An 18,041-nucleotide genomic window follows, 5' to 3' on the forward strand; every position below is an offset into this window, starting at 1 on the left:
CTGTTCACCCAGTGTCCCCAGAGCCTCCACAGTGCCAGCTGCACATAGAATATTCATATTTGCTGAGCAGATATAATGGGCTAAACAACTAATTTTCACCAAGATATTCCGGTTGCAGCCTTTCCTCCCACCAAATCCTTTACTAGGATTGGATGAAAGCAATAAAAAGTATGGCTTCAATAAGGCAATTTATTTAAAAAGGCAGTTCACTTCATTGACTTAGTGGAGTCACTGGATGCTTACATGAAATTCTCAAGTGCTATGGTTAGTTCAGGGTCTGCAACTGAGAAGTTATATAATTCTGCTCTTATCAGCTGCAGACCTGAGGAATACTAACAGCAGAATCCTAGGAGGTGCTTGTTTAAAAAGCTTAAGAGCTAAGGCCTAAGAATCTGCATTTTATTTAAGCTCCACCGGTGATTCTTAAGGACGGTAAATTGAGAACTGTTGACCAGGAGACACAAAGGTAGAAGCTAATTCACAGCCTGAAGGACCAGCAGTTCGCTGGGCCTCTACATTGCATTGCCCAGAATCCTAAAGGTTTAGAATAGAGCAGCGCTTGTCTAGAGTGAATTAAGGATGAACATGGTTTAGGACATAGGAATCAGACAGACTGTGAGAGTTTCTTCAGTGGAGAAAAGGGGAACAGCTATTTTACTAAAACTGAGGTGTAACGGGGAAAGAAAGGGGCACATGTGTGGTATAAAGAATATTTAATGTTATGTCATAACTTTGTATTTGGGGGGAAAACCCTGTTCTTTTCACAATACAAACTAACAAAAGCAAGGCTCAACAAAATCTTCCCAAAAGAGAAGAATTACATAGAATTACGAATTACATAGTCTATCTTCTACAGTATCAGCAGTGCTTCTATATTCAGCTGTGGGATTGAAAGAGATGTACTGTTCTCACCCATGATAGCACAAGAAAGTTTACACATAATGAAGTTTAAATCAAACTTAAGCCTGATGGACGTGAGTCTGAGTGAACTCCGGGAGTTGCTGATGGACAGGGAGGCCTGGCGTGCTGCGATTCGTGTGGTCACAGAGAGTCGGACATGACTGAGTGACTGAACTGAACTGAACTGAAGATGAGAAATATCATGATGATTCAGAGTAAAAGAACCAGAACAAAGGATGATTGCAAGAGAATTTCAAAAAATGTTTGATAAAGTATATAGGAGAAAAGGCTTAGAATTTAATAATTGGGATCCAGGGATCTTGCCATGGACTACTATGCAAACTTCAGCAAGTTTGCTAGAACTTTTTAGGCCTGAGGTTCCTTAACGGTAAAAAGGTACATTGTACTAGATGTCAAAGTACTAGTATTAATATTATTCTGTGACTCAGGGACATTTAAGTGGCATACAATAGGCAGGGAAACTATAGGGTATGGATTAGCAGCTTTCCATCTGCACAGCTGTGTTCTAAACAGCAGGCCATGAGGACTGTGACCCTTATGGACGAATGAGTGAGTGGATTATCCCTATGCTATCAGCATGTTTTCCAAGCTTCTTTTGGGGGCAAGGGGAAAGATTAAAAGCAGAGCCATTCCAGCCCAAGAATAAGTTACTTCCCACTTTTGCAAAGTAAATAAAACAGAAGAGATTATTAAAATTGTTATTCCACAATTTAAGGATTTGTGCTTCTGAGAGAAAGATGAGTGGAGGCTCTGTGTAAACCCTTCCTCCTCATGGACTGTTCTGGTTCTGCATACAGCAGTGAAGCATCTTGGGTAGCAAGAGATTCCTTACACATTCCAGTCAATTCAAAAGAGCAATATCTGTCATACAACTGGGAGATTTCCACTTGTGACAGTCATATGTATAGCAGATAATGGACATTTTTATATTGAATTAAGACCAGATTTATTTGAATAGGGCTTCCCTGGTGACTCAGAGGGTAAAGCGTCTGCCTACAATGTGGGAGACCCGGGTTTGATCCCTGGGTTGGGAAGATCCCCTGGAGAAGGAAATGGCAACCCACTCCAGTACTCTTGCCTGGGAAATCCCATGGACTGAGAAGCCTGGTAGGCTACATTCCATAGCATCACAGAGTCAGACATGGAGCACATACACACACACACACACACATTATCTAGTATTATTAGCTTTTCTAAGAATCTGTAGAAGCATGAATGCATGGAGCCTGGGTGTGGACCAAGAAGCCCCGTGGTGGCACAAATTCCTTGGCTGCAGCAGTGTGGTCCCTGGGCTACAGCAGCCTCTCAATCAGCAGGCTCCTCTTCTCTGGGGCACGTCCTACCTGATGTGGGCCACAGAGGAGAATCCTGCTTCCTCAATTTGAGCCTTTAGCTCCTTCAGTTCCCCCTCAGCTTTCCTCTTCTCCTCTAAGTGCCGGTGAACTTCAGCCCTCAGGTGGAGCATTTCCTCCTGAAGACCCCTGTTACTGTCCCCTCCTGTCAGGGAAGGAGGAGCAAGAGAGACATTCTGGGTCTCCACAGCTGCCCGGCTTTTCTCCAACGCCACCTTGATGAGCTGAAAGAAAACCATGGTTTAAAGAAGTTAGTTCACTAAGAGGCCTCTGAGGAACATCAGAGCACAAAGGCAGCCTTTAAAGGGACCAAAAAAGGTACCTCCCTCCTAGGACTTTCCCAACCATAGGGTCCCTGGAGACTGGTTTGGGTGAGAGGACGCACTGCACAAGCAGGGAGAATTTTTGCCATGGGCTGCAGGAAGAAATTGCACAGGTGGGCGAGGAAAAACCACAAGCACACAACAAACTGAAAACAAATGCAAATAGATGAGGTTTAAAGAGGACTGGAGAGTGTGGATGCTCTTGATTCTTCTCTTTCTGGGGGGACAGAGTTTCTTGGGAGCCTTCTCAAAAGACAAAAAGCTTCATCAGTTCCACAACACTCGAGTCCTTAATTGCAAAGATCATGGCTAAGATACCACAGCTCAGAGCCTGAGGCCAGGCCTGTAACTCAGACTCTGACAAGAATGATTATGAGGAAGGATCCGGGCACTTAGGAGTCATAACCAGAGAAATAGGGTATGGGTGGAGTTATAGGTAAGACAAAGAAACTAATTTCATTGGCAGCAGGAGAATCACAGTCTATAGTTGGTGAGAAATTAAAGTTGAAGCCACCTAGATGGGATGGGATGGGATAGGAGGAGGGTTTGGGGGAGAATGGATCCATGTATATGTATGGCTGAGTCCTTCCGCTGTCCACCTGAAACTATTATAACATTGTTAATTGGCTATACTCCAATATAAAACAGAAAGTTGAATAAATTTTTTAAAAAAAATTAAATAAAATGAGGCCACCTGTCTAGCAACCACCTTCCCTGTTGGCTAACACTTTGTGCTGATGCTGCCAGCCAAACTCTCTCTACAGATCTAAGCAAGTGAGAAGAAAACAAGCAGAAACAATTTCCCATCACCTTTGGTTTTTGAAGATACTCTTGAAGTTACTCCTTAAAATTTTAACAAAAGCAGACTGTATGGTTTTTTCCTCAAATAACAATTTTTTAACTTTAAAATTTTTTTACTGTTTGTCTTAGGCGCCTCTCCAGCTTTTTCATCATGCTCTTTAAAGAAACCAAAACCTGAGTATGATAATCTACTTAGTGTATGACCAATTATTTTAGCACATGAATTTCTTGCCTGTCAAATATTAATCTTATATCCCAATGTCATAATGGCTTCTTTTTCCTTTCAGCGGCAGCATTTTGGGGTTTTGCTTAACTTCAAGTTGATTTTGACCTCCCAATTTTCCACGTCTCCACACAGCTATTTCTGGGTCATGTTTTATCTCTATAAATATAGTGACTTGTACCTGTCACAAATTCATTCTGGCTACAAAAAACCACTTACAATCATCAACATTATCAAAATATTTATGTGCATCTCCATAAATCATGTAGTGGCCACTTGTTTAGGAATGACTTGTAGAATTAATTATATACTTGATTCCTTCAATTAGATCAGGAATATATCAAACAAAACAGGGCTCAGAGGAGCTTAAATGAATCAGTGATTAATAGATCTGCTTGGCTTGTCTCAAAGCCACTGACTGTTGCTTTGGACCTCGTAACAGCATGTTAAAATCTAGGCTTCAGGTGCGTGGTGGGGTTGATTCATGGCGTGTATGTGTAAAGCGTTTAGTAGCACAGCAGTGGAGGTTGTGAAGAGATGTGCAAGTTCTGCCCTCTCGACGAAGAAAGGAGAAGCTGCCCACATGTGCTCATTTCCCAACACCAATCCCACCTGCAGCTGTAAGCCTGAGATCTGGGAGGCTCCTGAGAATGTCTCTATGGCTCTGCTGCCAGGCTTAGACTGGTGGCCATCCCTGAATGTGCCATGAAGCACTTGGGACAAAATGAAGGAGGAGGACTGGATAAAACCACTTTTGAAAGCTTATGACCTAACCTTTCATTTAAATTATGTGACATTATCTTTCTACATAAACTCTTTGCAACTAACTTACCTAAAATAAACACTGCCATCAGCCTTCAATATGGACACAGTTATTCTTTGCTGTTAATAAAGGGTGCTCAGTTGCGTTTGACTCTTTGGGGCCCCAAAGACGGGGTTCTCTCTTGATGGAATTTTCCAGGCAAGAATACTGGAGCGGGTTGCCATTTCCTACTCCAGGGAAACCTTAAGGGTTCCTTTTGCTTAAAAATGATGTCTAATTTTAATGATGCCATCTATTTTTTAAGTGCCTTCTGGATGTATGTTATCTTTTATTGACTTAATTGGCTTAATTGACTTTTATTGGCTTTCTTTAAAAAGGGAAAACAAGACCCATGGAATGTTAATACCAGAATGGACCATATGGTTTATCTGGTCTGATTTCTTACTTTTAAATGAGAAAACAGAGATCTGATTTGTTCCCAGGCTAATCTGACTTTTCATATTTCAATGTCTAAGGGAGTTTACTTTGGCTGCTTTGTCTTTACATTTTAAATGTAAATGTATGAAAAGTGATTCAGGATCTAGCATTTTAATTATTTTTTTCTTTATCATCTATGAAAAGCTAATATTCCTATTGTTTTTCCTCAAGCTAAACCCCAGGGTGTCAGAGTATGCAATAGTGGTATGGATCCTTTAGTTCTATTGTTAGTTACATCGCATAAATTATTGTTGCTGTTGTTGTTTTTCACATTTCCTAATTTTTCTGTTCTATTGTTTCCATTTTATAATTCAACTTTTTGGTGTGCTGGTTTTCCATTTGCCCCACAGAAGTCAATGTGCAAACCTGATCTCTTATTTGAATAGAATGGCTTTGTTTTAGCCCTATTGCTCCATACCTCCCACAATGTATTCAGTTCTCAGACAGCTTATTAAGGTATTAAAAATGACCTTTTTTCAAGTTCATCACTGCCTTTCTCTCCTTTGCATTTGTGACTGTTGATTAATTTTCTCTATTGCAAAAGGTCAAAAGAAAGACAATGATGATTAGTTTCTTTCACAGGAATTTCCTAGGTATTATAGATCTTAGATTTGATTGAGAATGGAATTGTGTGAGAGATACCTGGGGAAAATTACCATTATGGCCAGACCTGAAACTTCCTGAGGAGGGTGAGTCCAAAAATAAAGATGGAGAAATATGCTTTGGCCAAAAGTTGGTTCTTGCCTTAAAAGGAACATAAAGTTGGGTGGATATGTTTTAAGGGGAAGTGTGTGTATGCCTGAGGCAGGAAGGGAGCTAGGTGTCGAGAATAAGGTCTACTCCCAAGGACACAACTAGGGGAAGCTCAGAGCACAACCTTAAGGGACCAGTTCCCTGGAAACAAGCAGATACATTTTTGAGAATCTGGACACAAGACAGTTATGACAAAACAAGCTTTATTTAATTGGTAGCAGGAGAACCACGCCCACAACCCTCAGAAACGTTGCTTTAAGTTTACAATGATTTCACATACCTCCTTCCCAGAACTGAAGATTGACTCTCAAGGAAAGGAGATGCAAAGAAAAACAGTGCTTACCCAAGATATTCTTTTATCCAACAGATAAATACTTGTCTAATTTATTAAGTATCTCCTATGCCAAGTGATTGCAGAAGGAAATGGTAACCCACTCCAGTATTCTTGCCTGGAGAATCCCATAGACAGAGGAACCTGAAAGGCTACAGTCCATGGGGTCGCAAAGAGTCGGACACGACTCAAGCAACTGAACACATGCCAAGGGACAGGGAAGACACTGCAAGGGAAGTACAAACGCCCCAATGTAACAGTTTATTCCAGGGTTGGACTGACCTCAAAAGGTAGTCTGATTATTTCTCCACACTCAGCTATAGGAAAAAGAAGGTTGAGGAAGAAGTGACTTTACAAACCAGTCTGCCTCTAACTGAGAATCAGAGTGGAGAACTCCTACTATCACGCATAGTTTGGACCACATCTGGCTCTTTCCATATCTGTGGCTCCTGTTCATATATTCTGAAGTTAATAACCATCAGTGTCAGCTTGACAGCTGACATCCCAGTCAAGCTCCATGTGAGAGTGGATATTTTCACATCCTGCAGACCCTTCTCTCCCACCCAAGGTCCTCAGTGCAATCAGGGAGTGAGAGGTGAGGCGAGGGATGGGCCCAGAGGGGCAACAGAGCACATAATTAAAGTTACAAGCATTGGTTAGGAGGACTCAGAAGCTGTCCAAGCAAAAAGAGAAGTGGAGCTCATGCAGGAACTCAAGGGAGAAGTTAGGGCCAGATGTGTCTAGAGCAACAAAAAGGGGGTCTTGGTAGAAGGTAGAGAAACTGTGTTGAGAATAGGAGGTGTTTCAGACAACTGCTTACGTCCTCAAGAGTCAAAGACTGTGCCCAATCCTGTGAGGTTTGGGTACTGCTCACGTGGTCTTTCTGTAGGATTATTAGACGTGCCTCGTCTTTTTCTCGTGCAGGAGATGAAGAGGCAGACTCATTTCCCCCATAGTTTTCCAACTGCTCCAAGGAAGCTATCCCTGGAAACGCCCAGCTGCTTCTGTAGAACGACAGATACCAATGACCCACTTGCTCCTGAAAAAAATCTACACACCCGGTCCCTTTAGGACACAGGATTGCCAAATATCCCTGGGCAAGGTGAAGACACAGAGGCGTTCCAGTGGGTGCTACGGGATCACTCTCGGGGACTGAGGTCCACGACATTCTACCCTTGAACTCGAGAAACTGCTGGTTACACCTTCACTGCTGGTCAGTGAGAACAATGTTGCAGCCTTGGGTACCACGTTCTGAGGTCTGAGCAGGGCTTGCTGGTCGCTGACTCATCACCACTTGAGCAGTCAGGTGCCCAACACAGTTCTCCTTTATGTAGTGAGACTTCCCCAGGATGAGCCTGGTTTTGGAGGCATTCCAGTCCTCTTGTAGTTCCTCGGAGAGCACTCTCCTGAAGCAGGGGCCAGGCCTGCCCCCTCCCCAAGTGGCCCTTTGGTAACTGTCTTCTGGGATGTGTTTCGGTTACAAAAGCCCAAGATGGTAAGAGTCCATGGTTTTGTTGTGAGCAAAAATTCTTCTGAAGCTATAGCTATAGATGGTACATAGGGGCAAAGAAGGGCAGGAAGGGGCAGGGAGCAGGAGCACGAGACACAAGGAGCCAAAAGGGTGGATTGGAAAGAAAAATGGAGTGAGAATGGCGGTTGGAAAGGTGGCTGGGGAGCTTGGGGAGAGCAGGAAGAAGACAGGGAAGTGGTTTATGCACAAAGAGGGCTTCTCATGCCAGGCCCACGACGGCTGCAGAAGACCACGAGTCCCCGAAGGGCTCTGAGCCCTCCACCCCGGGACCCCAGGACCTAGCTCGGACTTACTTGCTGGTGGCTGTTGTGTGCAGCCTCCTCCTCGATACTGTCGGTGAACTCCGTGCTCGCATCCTCCGTGTCGTCCCCTGCAGCTGTACCTAGGAGTGGGTCCAGAAGAGAAAGGTGACTGCCTTCGCAGGTGCCTTCCAGACAGCAGCTTAGATTACACTCATTTTGCCATCTGCCTCTGATTTCTTCCTTTCCCCACAGAGTGGCCCCCTTGCCAGCAGGGCCGACAGGGAAGGCAACACCAACACTGTAGAAAAGTCATTCATCACTGATACTTTGTTACTAACACTCCAGCTTAAACCTCAAGAGGTAAACTGGTTTCAACTGCACAGCTGTTAGACTGCCCGACTAAGTGGTTGCCCCTCTCACTTATTTCCAGAAACCCTGAATTATTTTCTTCCTGCCACTATGTAATAATTTTCCCTACCGTGACATGGACCCAATGTGACAACTTTTTCCCACCACTGAGTGCGGAGAGGGTCCCCGATTTCCTTGGGATCAGGGCAGCCCTGCTCTTCCCACGTTTCCATTGTTGGGATCAGTCGCAAGTGGGGTGATTATCTCAATGAGGAACCTTCCTGCAAGGGTCTTGTGTCCTACAGCAGCTGAGGTCTAGTCCAGCTCCAGGGCCGAGAATTGTTCAGCCGTTTCTTAACCCCTTCCTCTTACCTCCCCTCCTTCCACCTCCCTCAAACCTTTGTCCAATGCCAACATCCTGTGCCTGAAGGGTTTCTTGCACCATTTCGTCTAAAAGGAATTTAATCCATTCATTCACTCACCAAAAATGAACACAGTCTCCCTGGGACACAAACATCTACGCCCCACACTAAGGGACAGGTAGCTGCAGTTCATGGTCTAGATGTATGTCTAGGGCAGTGCTGACCACCAGAAGCTTTTGCAATTTTATGCCCCTGCTGTTCAGTAGACACTAGTCGCACGTGGCTACTGAGCCTGAGGAAATGATTTTTTTTCAAACATCTAAAAATAAAACATTCTTTTTAAAAATATTATCCTGTTATATTTAATCCTTTTGAAGAAATTCTGGCTGGCACTGAGAGAATTAGTAGCAATACAAAGAATCACTATTCATAATTTTGTATCTGAAACTATGGATACTGCTTAAAAGAATTTTCACTAAGCATTTTTCTCATAACAGTCCCAATATTATGTCTATCTTTTTAAATCTAATTCAAATAGTCACACACATGGCTGATGGTTGCCATTTCAGACAGCACAAAAATAGGGTGTTCCTTTTTCTCCACATCTGTAAAAATAAGACTGTTCATCAAATTTTAGATTAAGACCTATTGCTCACATTACTGATTTCTTCTGAAAATGTAGGAATTTATAATGGTTAATTCATCTGGACACCAGAGAAAATGCATCATTGATACTCCTTGGGTCTTACAGAACCTGCACAGGTTAGAGAACCCTGAGATCCAGTTCTGACCCTGGCCTCAGAAACCAACCTGTAACAACTCCTCTTCTGGCCACCGGGTAACCTGAGCCTCAGAGATTAGGCGGCTTGACCACAGTTACGTAGCTATAGCTAGCCCTGTATAAGAGCCATGCCAAGATGGCAAGTCTCTGGACTTTCAGGCAGAGACCATTCACTGTTCCTTCTGGTGACAAATCAGATTTTTGTCTCCTCCTCCAAGAGCAGAGAACCTGCTCCTGAGCCCGCACACCATGAATGAAAGGCTCTGCATAAATAACGAGCATTCACTACCCTCTACAGGTAAGATAAGCAGGGCCAGCCCACACCTACACTCCATCTCTTGGCATCTGCAAGGTTATGCCAGGGCACTTGCAATGGACCCGGCCAATCTCATGAAAAGGTACTAAAAGCATGTTGTCCTAACAGGTTAATTTTATGACTCATTTGCTGATCTTTACCGTGAACGCTGTGTTAACTTTGGACCAAGGCAATACCCTATTCAATAAAGCCCGACTCACAAGAAGACACCTTTACTGCTCGGCATCTTTAGAGCTCTGTGGCAGACTTGTTGCACAATAGAGATTTCCAATACTTACTTTTTTAAACCAGCCCCAGAACCATCTCATTTAGGACACTGGTTGTGTAGAGGTGACTGAACCCACTTCCTACGCTGTGGCTGCTTTGGGAACTCATTGAACCCAGGATGCTAATTCACTTGAGGACAACCGTGTTGTATTATGCTCACTTTGAACAACACTATTGTTGTTCACTATTCCCAGAACAATAGAGATCAGAACCTTTTTTTTCTTTTTCTGCAAAGAAAATGAATTGTTCCACTCAGTGACAGACTTAAAAAACACACTTTTCATATTGTTTCCCTTCTGAGTGTTGAAAAGAATAATCCTGTGGTTGAAGAAAGTTCAGCTCTATGAGGTCAGGATCCTCACTCCCACCATACCACACTGGGCTCACATCCTGCGATGATTCCTGTACAGGATTCCAGAAGTAAGGTAAGTGGAGATTAGAAAGGGTGCTTGTCACTGGCCTTGAAGGCTTCTGTCTAACCCTTTCTGCCCTCCACTTACCTTTGTCGCCTTTCTGATGACCCATCCGACTTTCTATTAATAATGTTCTCTCTTTAATTCACTCTGGGGCAGGATACCATGATTTTGACTTCATCAAGAGTTAAATGGAGACGAAGGAAAAATGCCCATTTCATCCTGACACTCTACTGTATAGGGGTTTTGTTTTCCTTACTCATTTTCTCAGGAGCAGCAGTCTGCAGTACTTCCTTCAGGGCAGCTTGAAGGGTAGCTTAGCCTTTACCAATTTGAATGCAAAAAGCTTTTTTGAATGTGTTTGTTTGAGGGGTAAATTTAAAAAAAATACATAGAAAATATTGAAATAAGTTATCCCACACAAAGTCCTGCCTGTAAGTTTACAGTAGACAGGCCTCTGCTGTTACCATTCCTGGTTTTTTAAATGACAGTAAGAACTTCTCTTTTTTGGAGAATACCCTTTCTAAGCTTTTACAAAGCAACAGAACACTATCCTCAGAACTATACATTTCTAATTTAAAGGTACTATACTTCATATTGATGAAGTTATTGCTAATGTTTGATAAATAGGAAATAAAATGTTCTGCCACCTTTAGAACTACTGAAAGCTAAGAATCTGTTCATTCAAATTTAACTTGCCTCTCGATCTCCAGGGTAAGTTTTACATGTTAGACTGGAAATATTATTAAAAACTTTTATTTGAGGCTTCAATAATAGTTCTCAAGTTGTGGTTCTCCCAAGTTTCAAGGCTCTGAATCACACATAAGGAGGTGCTACCAAAACTTCCCTCTCTTGAAGCATTATTTTCTATCAACTGTCTGACTCTATAAAGTACATAGAAATAAACTTCTAAAATACAATACTTTAAAAGCTTTGGGCAAAATTTAAGTGGCATGAAAATATAAGGTCTTTTTTATCACAGAGGCAAAAAGTCATACTTTTGTGCTTTTTAAGTTGAGGATGGCATAATTCTTGAGAACACGGACTCTAGAGCCAGATTGTCTAGGTTAGATTTCTGCTTGCATCATTAGTTACGTGACTTTAGACAAATCCTTTTCATAACTTAGTTTCCTCACTTCTTCGGGTTAATAGTAATATCCACTCCATACACTTTTCAGCTATAAAGGGTTTGGTGCCTTTGAAGTGCTTGAAACAGTGCTTGGCATACACTCAGTATATTCCTTATTATTACTATTTTACAATATTATTGGCAAAATGGTTTATGCGCTAGAAAGCAGAGAGTTGAAAAAGGCCATAGAACCTAAATGTACTCAGCAGAACACTCAGTGGTAAAGAATCCGCCTGCCAATGCAGGAGACACAGGTTTGATCCCTGGGTTGGGAAGATCTGGAGGAGGAAATGGCAACCCACTCCACTCCCAGGTATTCTTGCCTGGGAAATCCCATGGACAGAGGAGTCTGGTGGGCTACAGTCCATGGGGTCACAAGAGTCAGATAGAACTGAGTGACTAAACAACAACAGTGTTTTCAGGGGGTGATCTTAAGTCTATTTGATCTTAAGTCTACCTCTTCACTGCTCACTATGGAGGTTTGAAGTAACACTCTTAAGTTCCTCCTACTTTGCAGGACAGTTGAAAAAAACACAGATCAGTAGATTAAGATGAACTCTTGAATAGGTGTTTTAACAAATAGGATTAATCATCATTAAACTCCTTAAAACTCCATCATGCACAAATAAGCCTTGAGGGAAAGTCATGAAGTGTTATTTTAATTCTTCAGTAATGAGCCCTAACTGGGCTGCAACAAGACCACTTTCTCCAAATTCTACTCTATGGTCATTCTTGTTTTCTTTTTAAGCCATTTATATGCAACCAACAGAAAAGGAGTAAAATTTTCCCATTAAGTTACTCGGAACACAGGAATCATAGCTGACTAATTTTGAAATGTGATTTAAAGAGCTAAACTTCATAGCATGAACAAGTTTGCAGTAACAAGTGCCTGGCTGTTTTCCCCTCAGTGCCAGGCTCTTTATGCCCTCTGGGTCCACCTCCCTCTCACTCTTAGGCACTCTACCATGAAATTATAAGAATTTTCACCTGTTCACCTCATGAACCAACTATTGATGACTTAAATATTATGATCCTACATGAGAGGATCAAAGAAAAAAGGTCTATCAAACTGCAATTTTACCTGCATCCATTCCCTTCTAGAACCATCAGAAAACTAAGATTTCATAGAGTCTTCCATAAGCTTCTCCTGAGAAATAAAATTCTTTAACTAGACATTCTAATATTGGAACCAAAGTAGCTAGGGGAAGAAACAAAAAAACAAAAAACTTGTCTGCAGTCAAGTTCCTTTATGGTGTATCTTTGTCTTTAAATCACAGTATCTCTTAGGTACCCTTCCAGCTTACAAACTTATAATTCAGAAAGCAACTGTTTTCAGTGACTTAAAATTCTGTAGTGTCAAGGAATTCTTCCTTCTATGATCTCTTTGTTCCTCAAAGAACACAAGAAACAGGGCTTTCCAGAATATACACACAGACAGCACCACCCATCATAATTGTTCAGCTGTGTCCGACTCTTTGAGACCCCATGAGCTGTAGCATGCCAGGCTTCCCTGTCTTTCACTATCTCCCCGATAGCTCATAACAATAGGCTCCTCAAACTTTCATCCCACTTTCCACTACTCTCCTTTAGCAAGCAGAGCAGGAAGGGTTTTTTTTAAGGTAAAGTAATCCATTTCACATTTCTAGGGAAAGTTTAATGCTTCTCATTTCCTTGTGAGTAAAATAAATTCAGGTTTCTTCTGCTTCCTTCCTTTAGTTAAATAAATACAAAGGCATTCACTCATTTCAGAGCCTTATTTTAACCTGGAGTTTTAGTACAATCATCAATAGACTGGTTCTCCTATACAGGGGAAAAAAAAGATAAAGAGCTTTCTCTACTTTTGTCATTAATCTTTTAAGAATGAAACCAAATAATTACTGTTTGGCCTTTGATACTTTTATTGGATAAGTAACAATTTTGTGTTTCAACTAAAATAGCTGAAATTCTAACACTTATATATAAAAAAGTACATGCTCCATGCTAGCACAAATGTTAACACAGTTAAACACAACACAGTGTCATGAAGAAATGAAAACTTACAGCTTATTTTGGGTGGGTAAATAGGCCTAAAAGGATCTAGTGCCAAGTTACTGGATGTAACATGTTACTCCTTCTTCACCTAAATTGTTATGAATCACTTTTTCTCAACAGCCCTAAGATCAAAACTTTAAGTGGTAAAAAGTAAGCCTGTTTTTTATTATTAAATTGATCATACTCAGTGGAAACAGACAAATTCATGGTTTATAAAACACACTTGTATATACACATGCCTCTAAAATTTACAGACTGAGAGGGGTATTTCAAAGCTGTTATTTTGAAATTGCAAAAGGAAGCACTGTCTATTCATGTTATACACTAAACACAAACCTACATGTATTTGCCAGACAATCATGAGTTCTCAAAAGGAACAAGGAAGTCGATCTGGTTCATGTACTTAACCACCATACTCTTCATTATTATTTTAGATCAAACATTTTCTGATGTTGCTGAACTTTTTATTTTATCCTTCCAGCTTTAGCAAGAAGAAAACAGTATGATAAAGATTTTTATTTCTGGAATTTGACTTTAAATAACAAAAAGGGAAAGTAATGCAAAAAGAATTAGTATGTCACTTTATAAGTTTAATTACTCTTATTTGAAATCTGATAAAATTAGTATTATTAGCGCTACAGTTTTATGTCTCTCTTCCACTTCCCATCCTTTGTTGGAAGCAAATTACAAACACTGATTTTTTATTTGGGAAATTTATCCTGGCTCAGTGATGATATGGGAAGAAGTTGAGGACTTACCTTCTGTCAATACTCACACTACTTACAATCTACATGATTGTCTTTTAATTGTAATAAAAATGACTTAACAAAGTTAATTGCTCCAAATGCCTAGTGACAAGGTGGCTTAAATCCATATTCCAAAATGCTTTAATACACAGAAACTATCACCCCACAGAAATTATTCTGCTTTCCTGGCCTGTGGACTCATTCCTTCTGTTTTTCTTATTGAGTTGCCTTATATGAGCTCCATATTCCCAGCTATTTTTTCTGCAGTATAAATGATTCTGCAGTACAAAAGGTAGAAGAATAAAAGCTCTCTGAGCTTCACCTCAAAGGGAAATGAGAGAAAATTTTCTAAATGTTTGTGTCTCACAGGATATTAGTATCTGAAAACCAAAGCTAATTTCATTTATCACACCTCTAGTACCGTTTCTACAAGGCAGATGGAAAATGGACTTTAAAAGTGTGTGAGTCACTATATTCCTTCCCTACTCTCTAGGAAGTTTGTCACATATCCCTGCACATTGGCTGCAAACCTGCAGAATTACTAGTGAGACCCTAGTTGAAGAAGCAACTTGAGTTTTTCAGGGATGTGAAGATTCTGTGACTTCAAAAAAAAAAGAAAGAAAGAAAATGACCAATAAGTCAGAAAACAATAACTTGATCATATCAACAGGAACCAGAGTTTTCTAATACTAGCTCAAAGAAAGCAAAGGTATTAAATAACTGTTTCCTCTAGGGCTTACACTCCAAAGGGAAGTGATTTTAGGTAGGTCACTTATTCCTCAATTACAGGAGCAATCTGGGGTGTAATCTGATCTGTTTCTCCTTGTCCTAATCGGAGGATTCTAGATCCAACTGAAGCAGAGAGAGGAAGAAGATGACTGAAGCAGAGAGAACTGAAACCAATTTTCTTGAACTGTTTTGAAGCTATGAACCAAATTTCTCAACCAGACACTGGATTAGAAGCATAAGCAAGCATAAAAGTGATAGGCCTTCTATAGAAATCTGCCACTGGGGTCATTTAGGTATAAATAGTGCAAGTAGAATAAACTAAAGAACCTCCTCAGGAAACTTATGGCTTGGATCTACTATCCTATTCAGGTCAAGGTTTTCTTGATCTTCCACAGATCTCTGACTGTACATAATGATAAAGACAAATCTTTTAAAAATACAAATGAGGAAGCAGAAGAAATGAAAATACTGCTGCTGTCCACAAATGAATGAAGAGAAGTGGGTGTGGGAGGGGGCGGGAGGGGGTTAAGGATAAGAGTTAAAGGCTGATAATATTAAAACAGTCCCATCAGGCCTTTTCAAAAAAGTTACTGTAACTTGACTAAATAGTAAAAAGAGAACACCAGAAAATGCTGATTTATATTAGGTATTATCAATGATCAGACTTCAATGATACAGTTTAATCCTGTAATAGAAAAGAGTTTAAAGGAAATATCTATCAAAAGGACTTCCATTTCACTCATTATATAAATCTTGGAGGTCCTTTTCAATTCTTTAGTTTCTATAGACTTCAATTACCCTGACCTCTTACAACCATTACAACCAGAAAGGAAATATGTAAAAGACCAAATCTATCAACACAGATTTTTCTGAATTTAAGTTCTGTTTCCAATTAAGCATAATCTGAGTGAGAATTTAACTCCATTTTCTTTCACCTTTTTTTCCCCTTCAAACACAAGGTTCTATAAGCACACAAGGATTTATCTAAAGTTATTGTAATATTGAAAAACGTCTGGCAAAGGTAGAACAATTCAGTAAAAGAAAAGGTCTGCGCTCCTAAGGAGGGAGTGGAATCTTATTACAGCATGCTAAATACAAGTACATGAATGAAGGGGCCAAAACATCTGTGGGATACAGAGCAAAATTCATTAGAATCATATTCTCTAATAAGATGCCAAATTATCACACAAAATTGTTAGACTGGAAAACTCTCTCCAGTTAGCAATGTTCACAAGCCTTATTCCAACTATACAGACAAGAAAGTCAGAACCAGATTTTAGTCACATCTATGGTATCAAGATCAAACTTCTAATTTCCGTGCCACTAAATCCCTTAACTTTCTAAAATGTTTCTTAAGGACCAATATCAAAGGTAAGTAACTACAGAACAAGTTACTCCATCTTTTCAGGATCCAAATCAGGACTAGAGTTCACTTACTTTCTCCCCCTAATCTATGTATTTTGTTAATGTTTTGGTAGGAAGTTGGGTTTCTCATTCTTCATTCCACTACCTTAACATTTCTAACATTTAGCAACTGGTCAAGCTAACAAGGGAAATGCCTACTCTTGTAGGATGACAGACATGGAAGTAGTAGCTTACCTAAATTACTGTAATCTCTATGAGCCATTAGAAGCCAAATATCAGCCATGGTTGAATCTTAACAGGAAACTTAGCACTATTGGGCTATTAGTAAAAATAAGAAAAGACATTTCCTAAATGCCTTGTAGTCATAGGACAGGCTAGTCTTTGGTGGGTTGATATTTCTACAGCTTGATTATCTGTTTCTTTACTTCTAGAATGTTACAAAAAGCTTTGTGCAGGAAAGGGTCACTAAAAATTGGAAGACTAAGGAAAAAATGGATGATTCGGCTTATACTTCCTATCTCCTTTATTAAATGATGCCTTTTCCCCTCAAAGCAAGCCCACTAAAGCTGGGAAGCATTTCCATTTAAGAGGAAGCTTATGGCTACCAATCTTTTGCAAATTACTTAATCAGAGAATTCCAGGGTGTTCCTCCAGGAAAATATTTTCTTCCCTGTCCACGTCAGAGTGATGCTCTGTTACAGGTGTTGCTGAGGTTACAGAAACTTGGACAGAATTTGGAATGTAAACAAGCCATGTCAGCATATGAAAGAAGTAAAATGTCATGTAAAAAAATGGGAGGGAAAAAAGAAAAACCATTGTGCTCCGCCTAGTTTAGAAAGGTTACTCAGTTACATTTATGGTGCTGAAGAGCCCCAATCCCTAGTTCCAAATTCCATGGTTTAAAATCTGAAACCTCACCTTCTAAGCTAGGAAAATTATATCCAGCAGAAATAACAAATCTCACGAGCTTGCAAAGCTCCAAAGTAACCTTGGTTACTGTTATTTTTTACTGATATTTAAGATATCAATTACATTGATATTTAAGATACCAGAAGTATAATCTAAAGGGCCCCCTTTCTTACTTCCATCATGTTGTGATAACAAAACACTGAGACATGACCAAAGCCTAGAAAGATGTGTGACATTTCTTTCTAAACTATTCAAACACATCAAAGCCAGAAGCCTATTAGTTGCTTTAACATGGAGAAATGCAAAAGCACGAAAAAGTGAAAAATATAGTACTCCAACTAGTGCCACTACCAAATAAAAAAAATACAAGTAGTAGGCTATTCTGACCATAATGAGTTATTTGGTGAAATACTGAACTTGAAAGGGGACACTGCATTTGAAACTGTCGTTTTATGTGGAGAATTCTCACCCTGATAGACCTGGGAGCTTTCTTAAAGTTACGTTCTGACTAAATATTATACGCTTGGCTTAAAGAAAATTAATGTAATTTAATCTGCATCTAATCTCTTTTCACTGTCATTCAATAATCAACTCTGAAACAATATTAGAGGTAAAGGTTTACTGTAAATGTTTTAACAGTCTTTGCCTCTGCTCTTTAACTTGGCCTTCCCAATACATTCAGTCTACTACTGCAAGTCTTAGCTTTGATTACCTTCTAAGGATTATACCATTTCTGCAGAGTCATTCTGCAGACTCTTATTCTCTCTCTCTCATCTTGAACCTTTGATTAAAAAATTGCTCTCACTCAAAGAGCAGGAGTTGATTGAATGGCAAAAAAATACACACACATGCATTTATGATATGATATGGAATATATGAAATGGATTGTGAAAGTGGGGGAGGAATAAACTTTATTGGCCCATAGAAG

At 40.1% G+C, this 18,041-nt stretch overlaps 1 protein-coding gene and 1 long non-coding RNA gene across 35 annotated transcripts in view; one reads left to right on the top strand and one right to left on the bottom strand.

Annotated features, from left to right (window-relative positions):
- LOC120855988 (phosphodiesterase 4D interacting protein) overlaps nt 1–18,041 on the bottom strand; it is a 244,430-nt gene that overhangs the window by 37,457 nt on the left and 188,932 nt on the right. For 32 of the 33 annotated variants that reach the window (XR_005719359.1, XR_005719357.1, XR_005719356.1 and 29 more), the window contains 2 exons: nt 7,769–7,857; nt 2,265–2,497 (listed from right to left, as the gene is read on the bottom strand). Coding sequence is in view for 24 of the 33 variants with exons in the window: in XM_040230914.1 (XP_040086848.1) it covers nt 2,265–2,497; nt 7,769–7,857 (322 nt within the window). In the remaining 9 variants the exon portion in view is untranslated. Of the gene's footprint in view, nt 1–2,264; nt 2,498–5,803; nt 7,489–7,768; nt 7,858–18,041 lie in introns of those variants that run through there. The other variant, XM_040230912.1, reaches the window with a different exon arrangement.
- On the top strand, nt 2,510–17,733 carry LOC120855990. 2 transcript variants are annotated; one of them, XR_005719361.1, is made up of 3 exons: nt 2,510–2,523; nt 8,022–8,025; nt 17,648–17,733. It is a non-coding gene; the product is annotated as an uncharacterized LOC120855990 (long non-coding RNA). The 2 variants fall into 2 exon arrangements; XR_005719360.1 differs by lacking the exon at nt 8,022–8,025 and adding an exon at nt 3,245–3,247 and having other exon boundaries at nt 2,512–2,523; nt 17,648–17,732.

Source organism: Oryx dammah, unplaced genomic scaffold (assembly GCF_014754425.2).
Source record: "Oryx dammah isolate SB20612 unplaced genomic scaffold, SCBI_Odam_1.1 HiC_scaffold_28, whole genome shotgun sequence".
NCBI lineage: Eukaryota > Metazoa > Chordata > Mammalia > Artiodactyla > Bovidae > Oryx > Oryx dammah.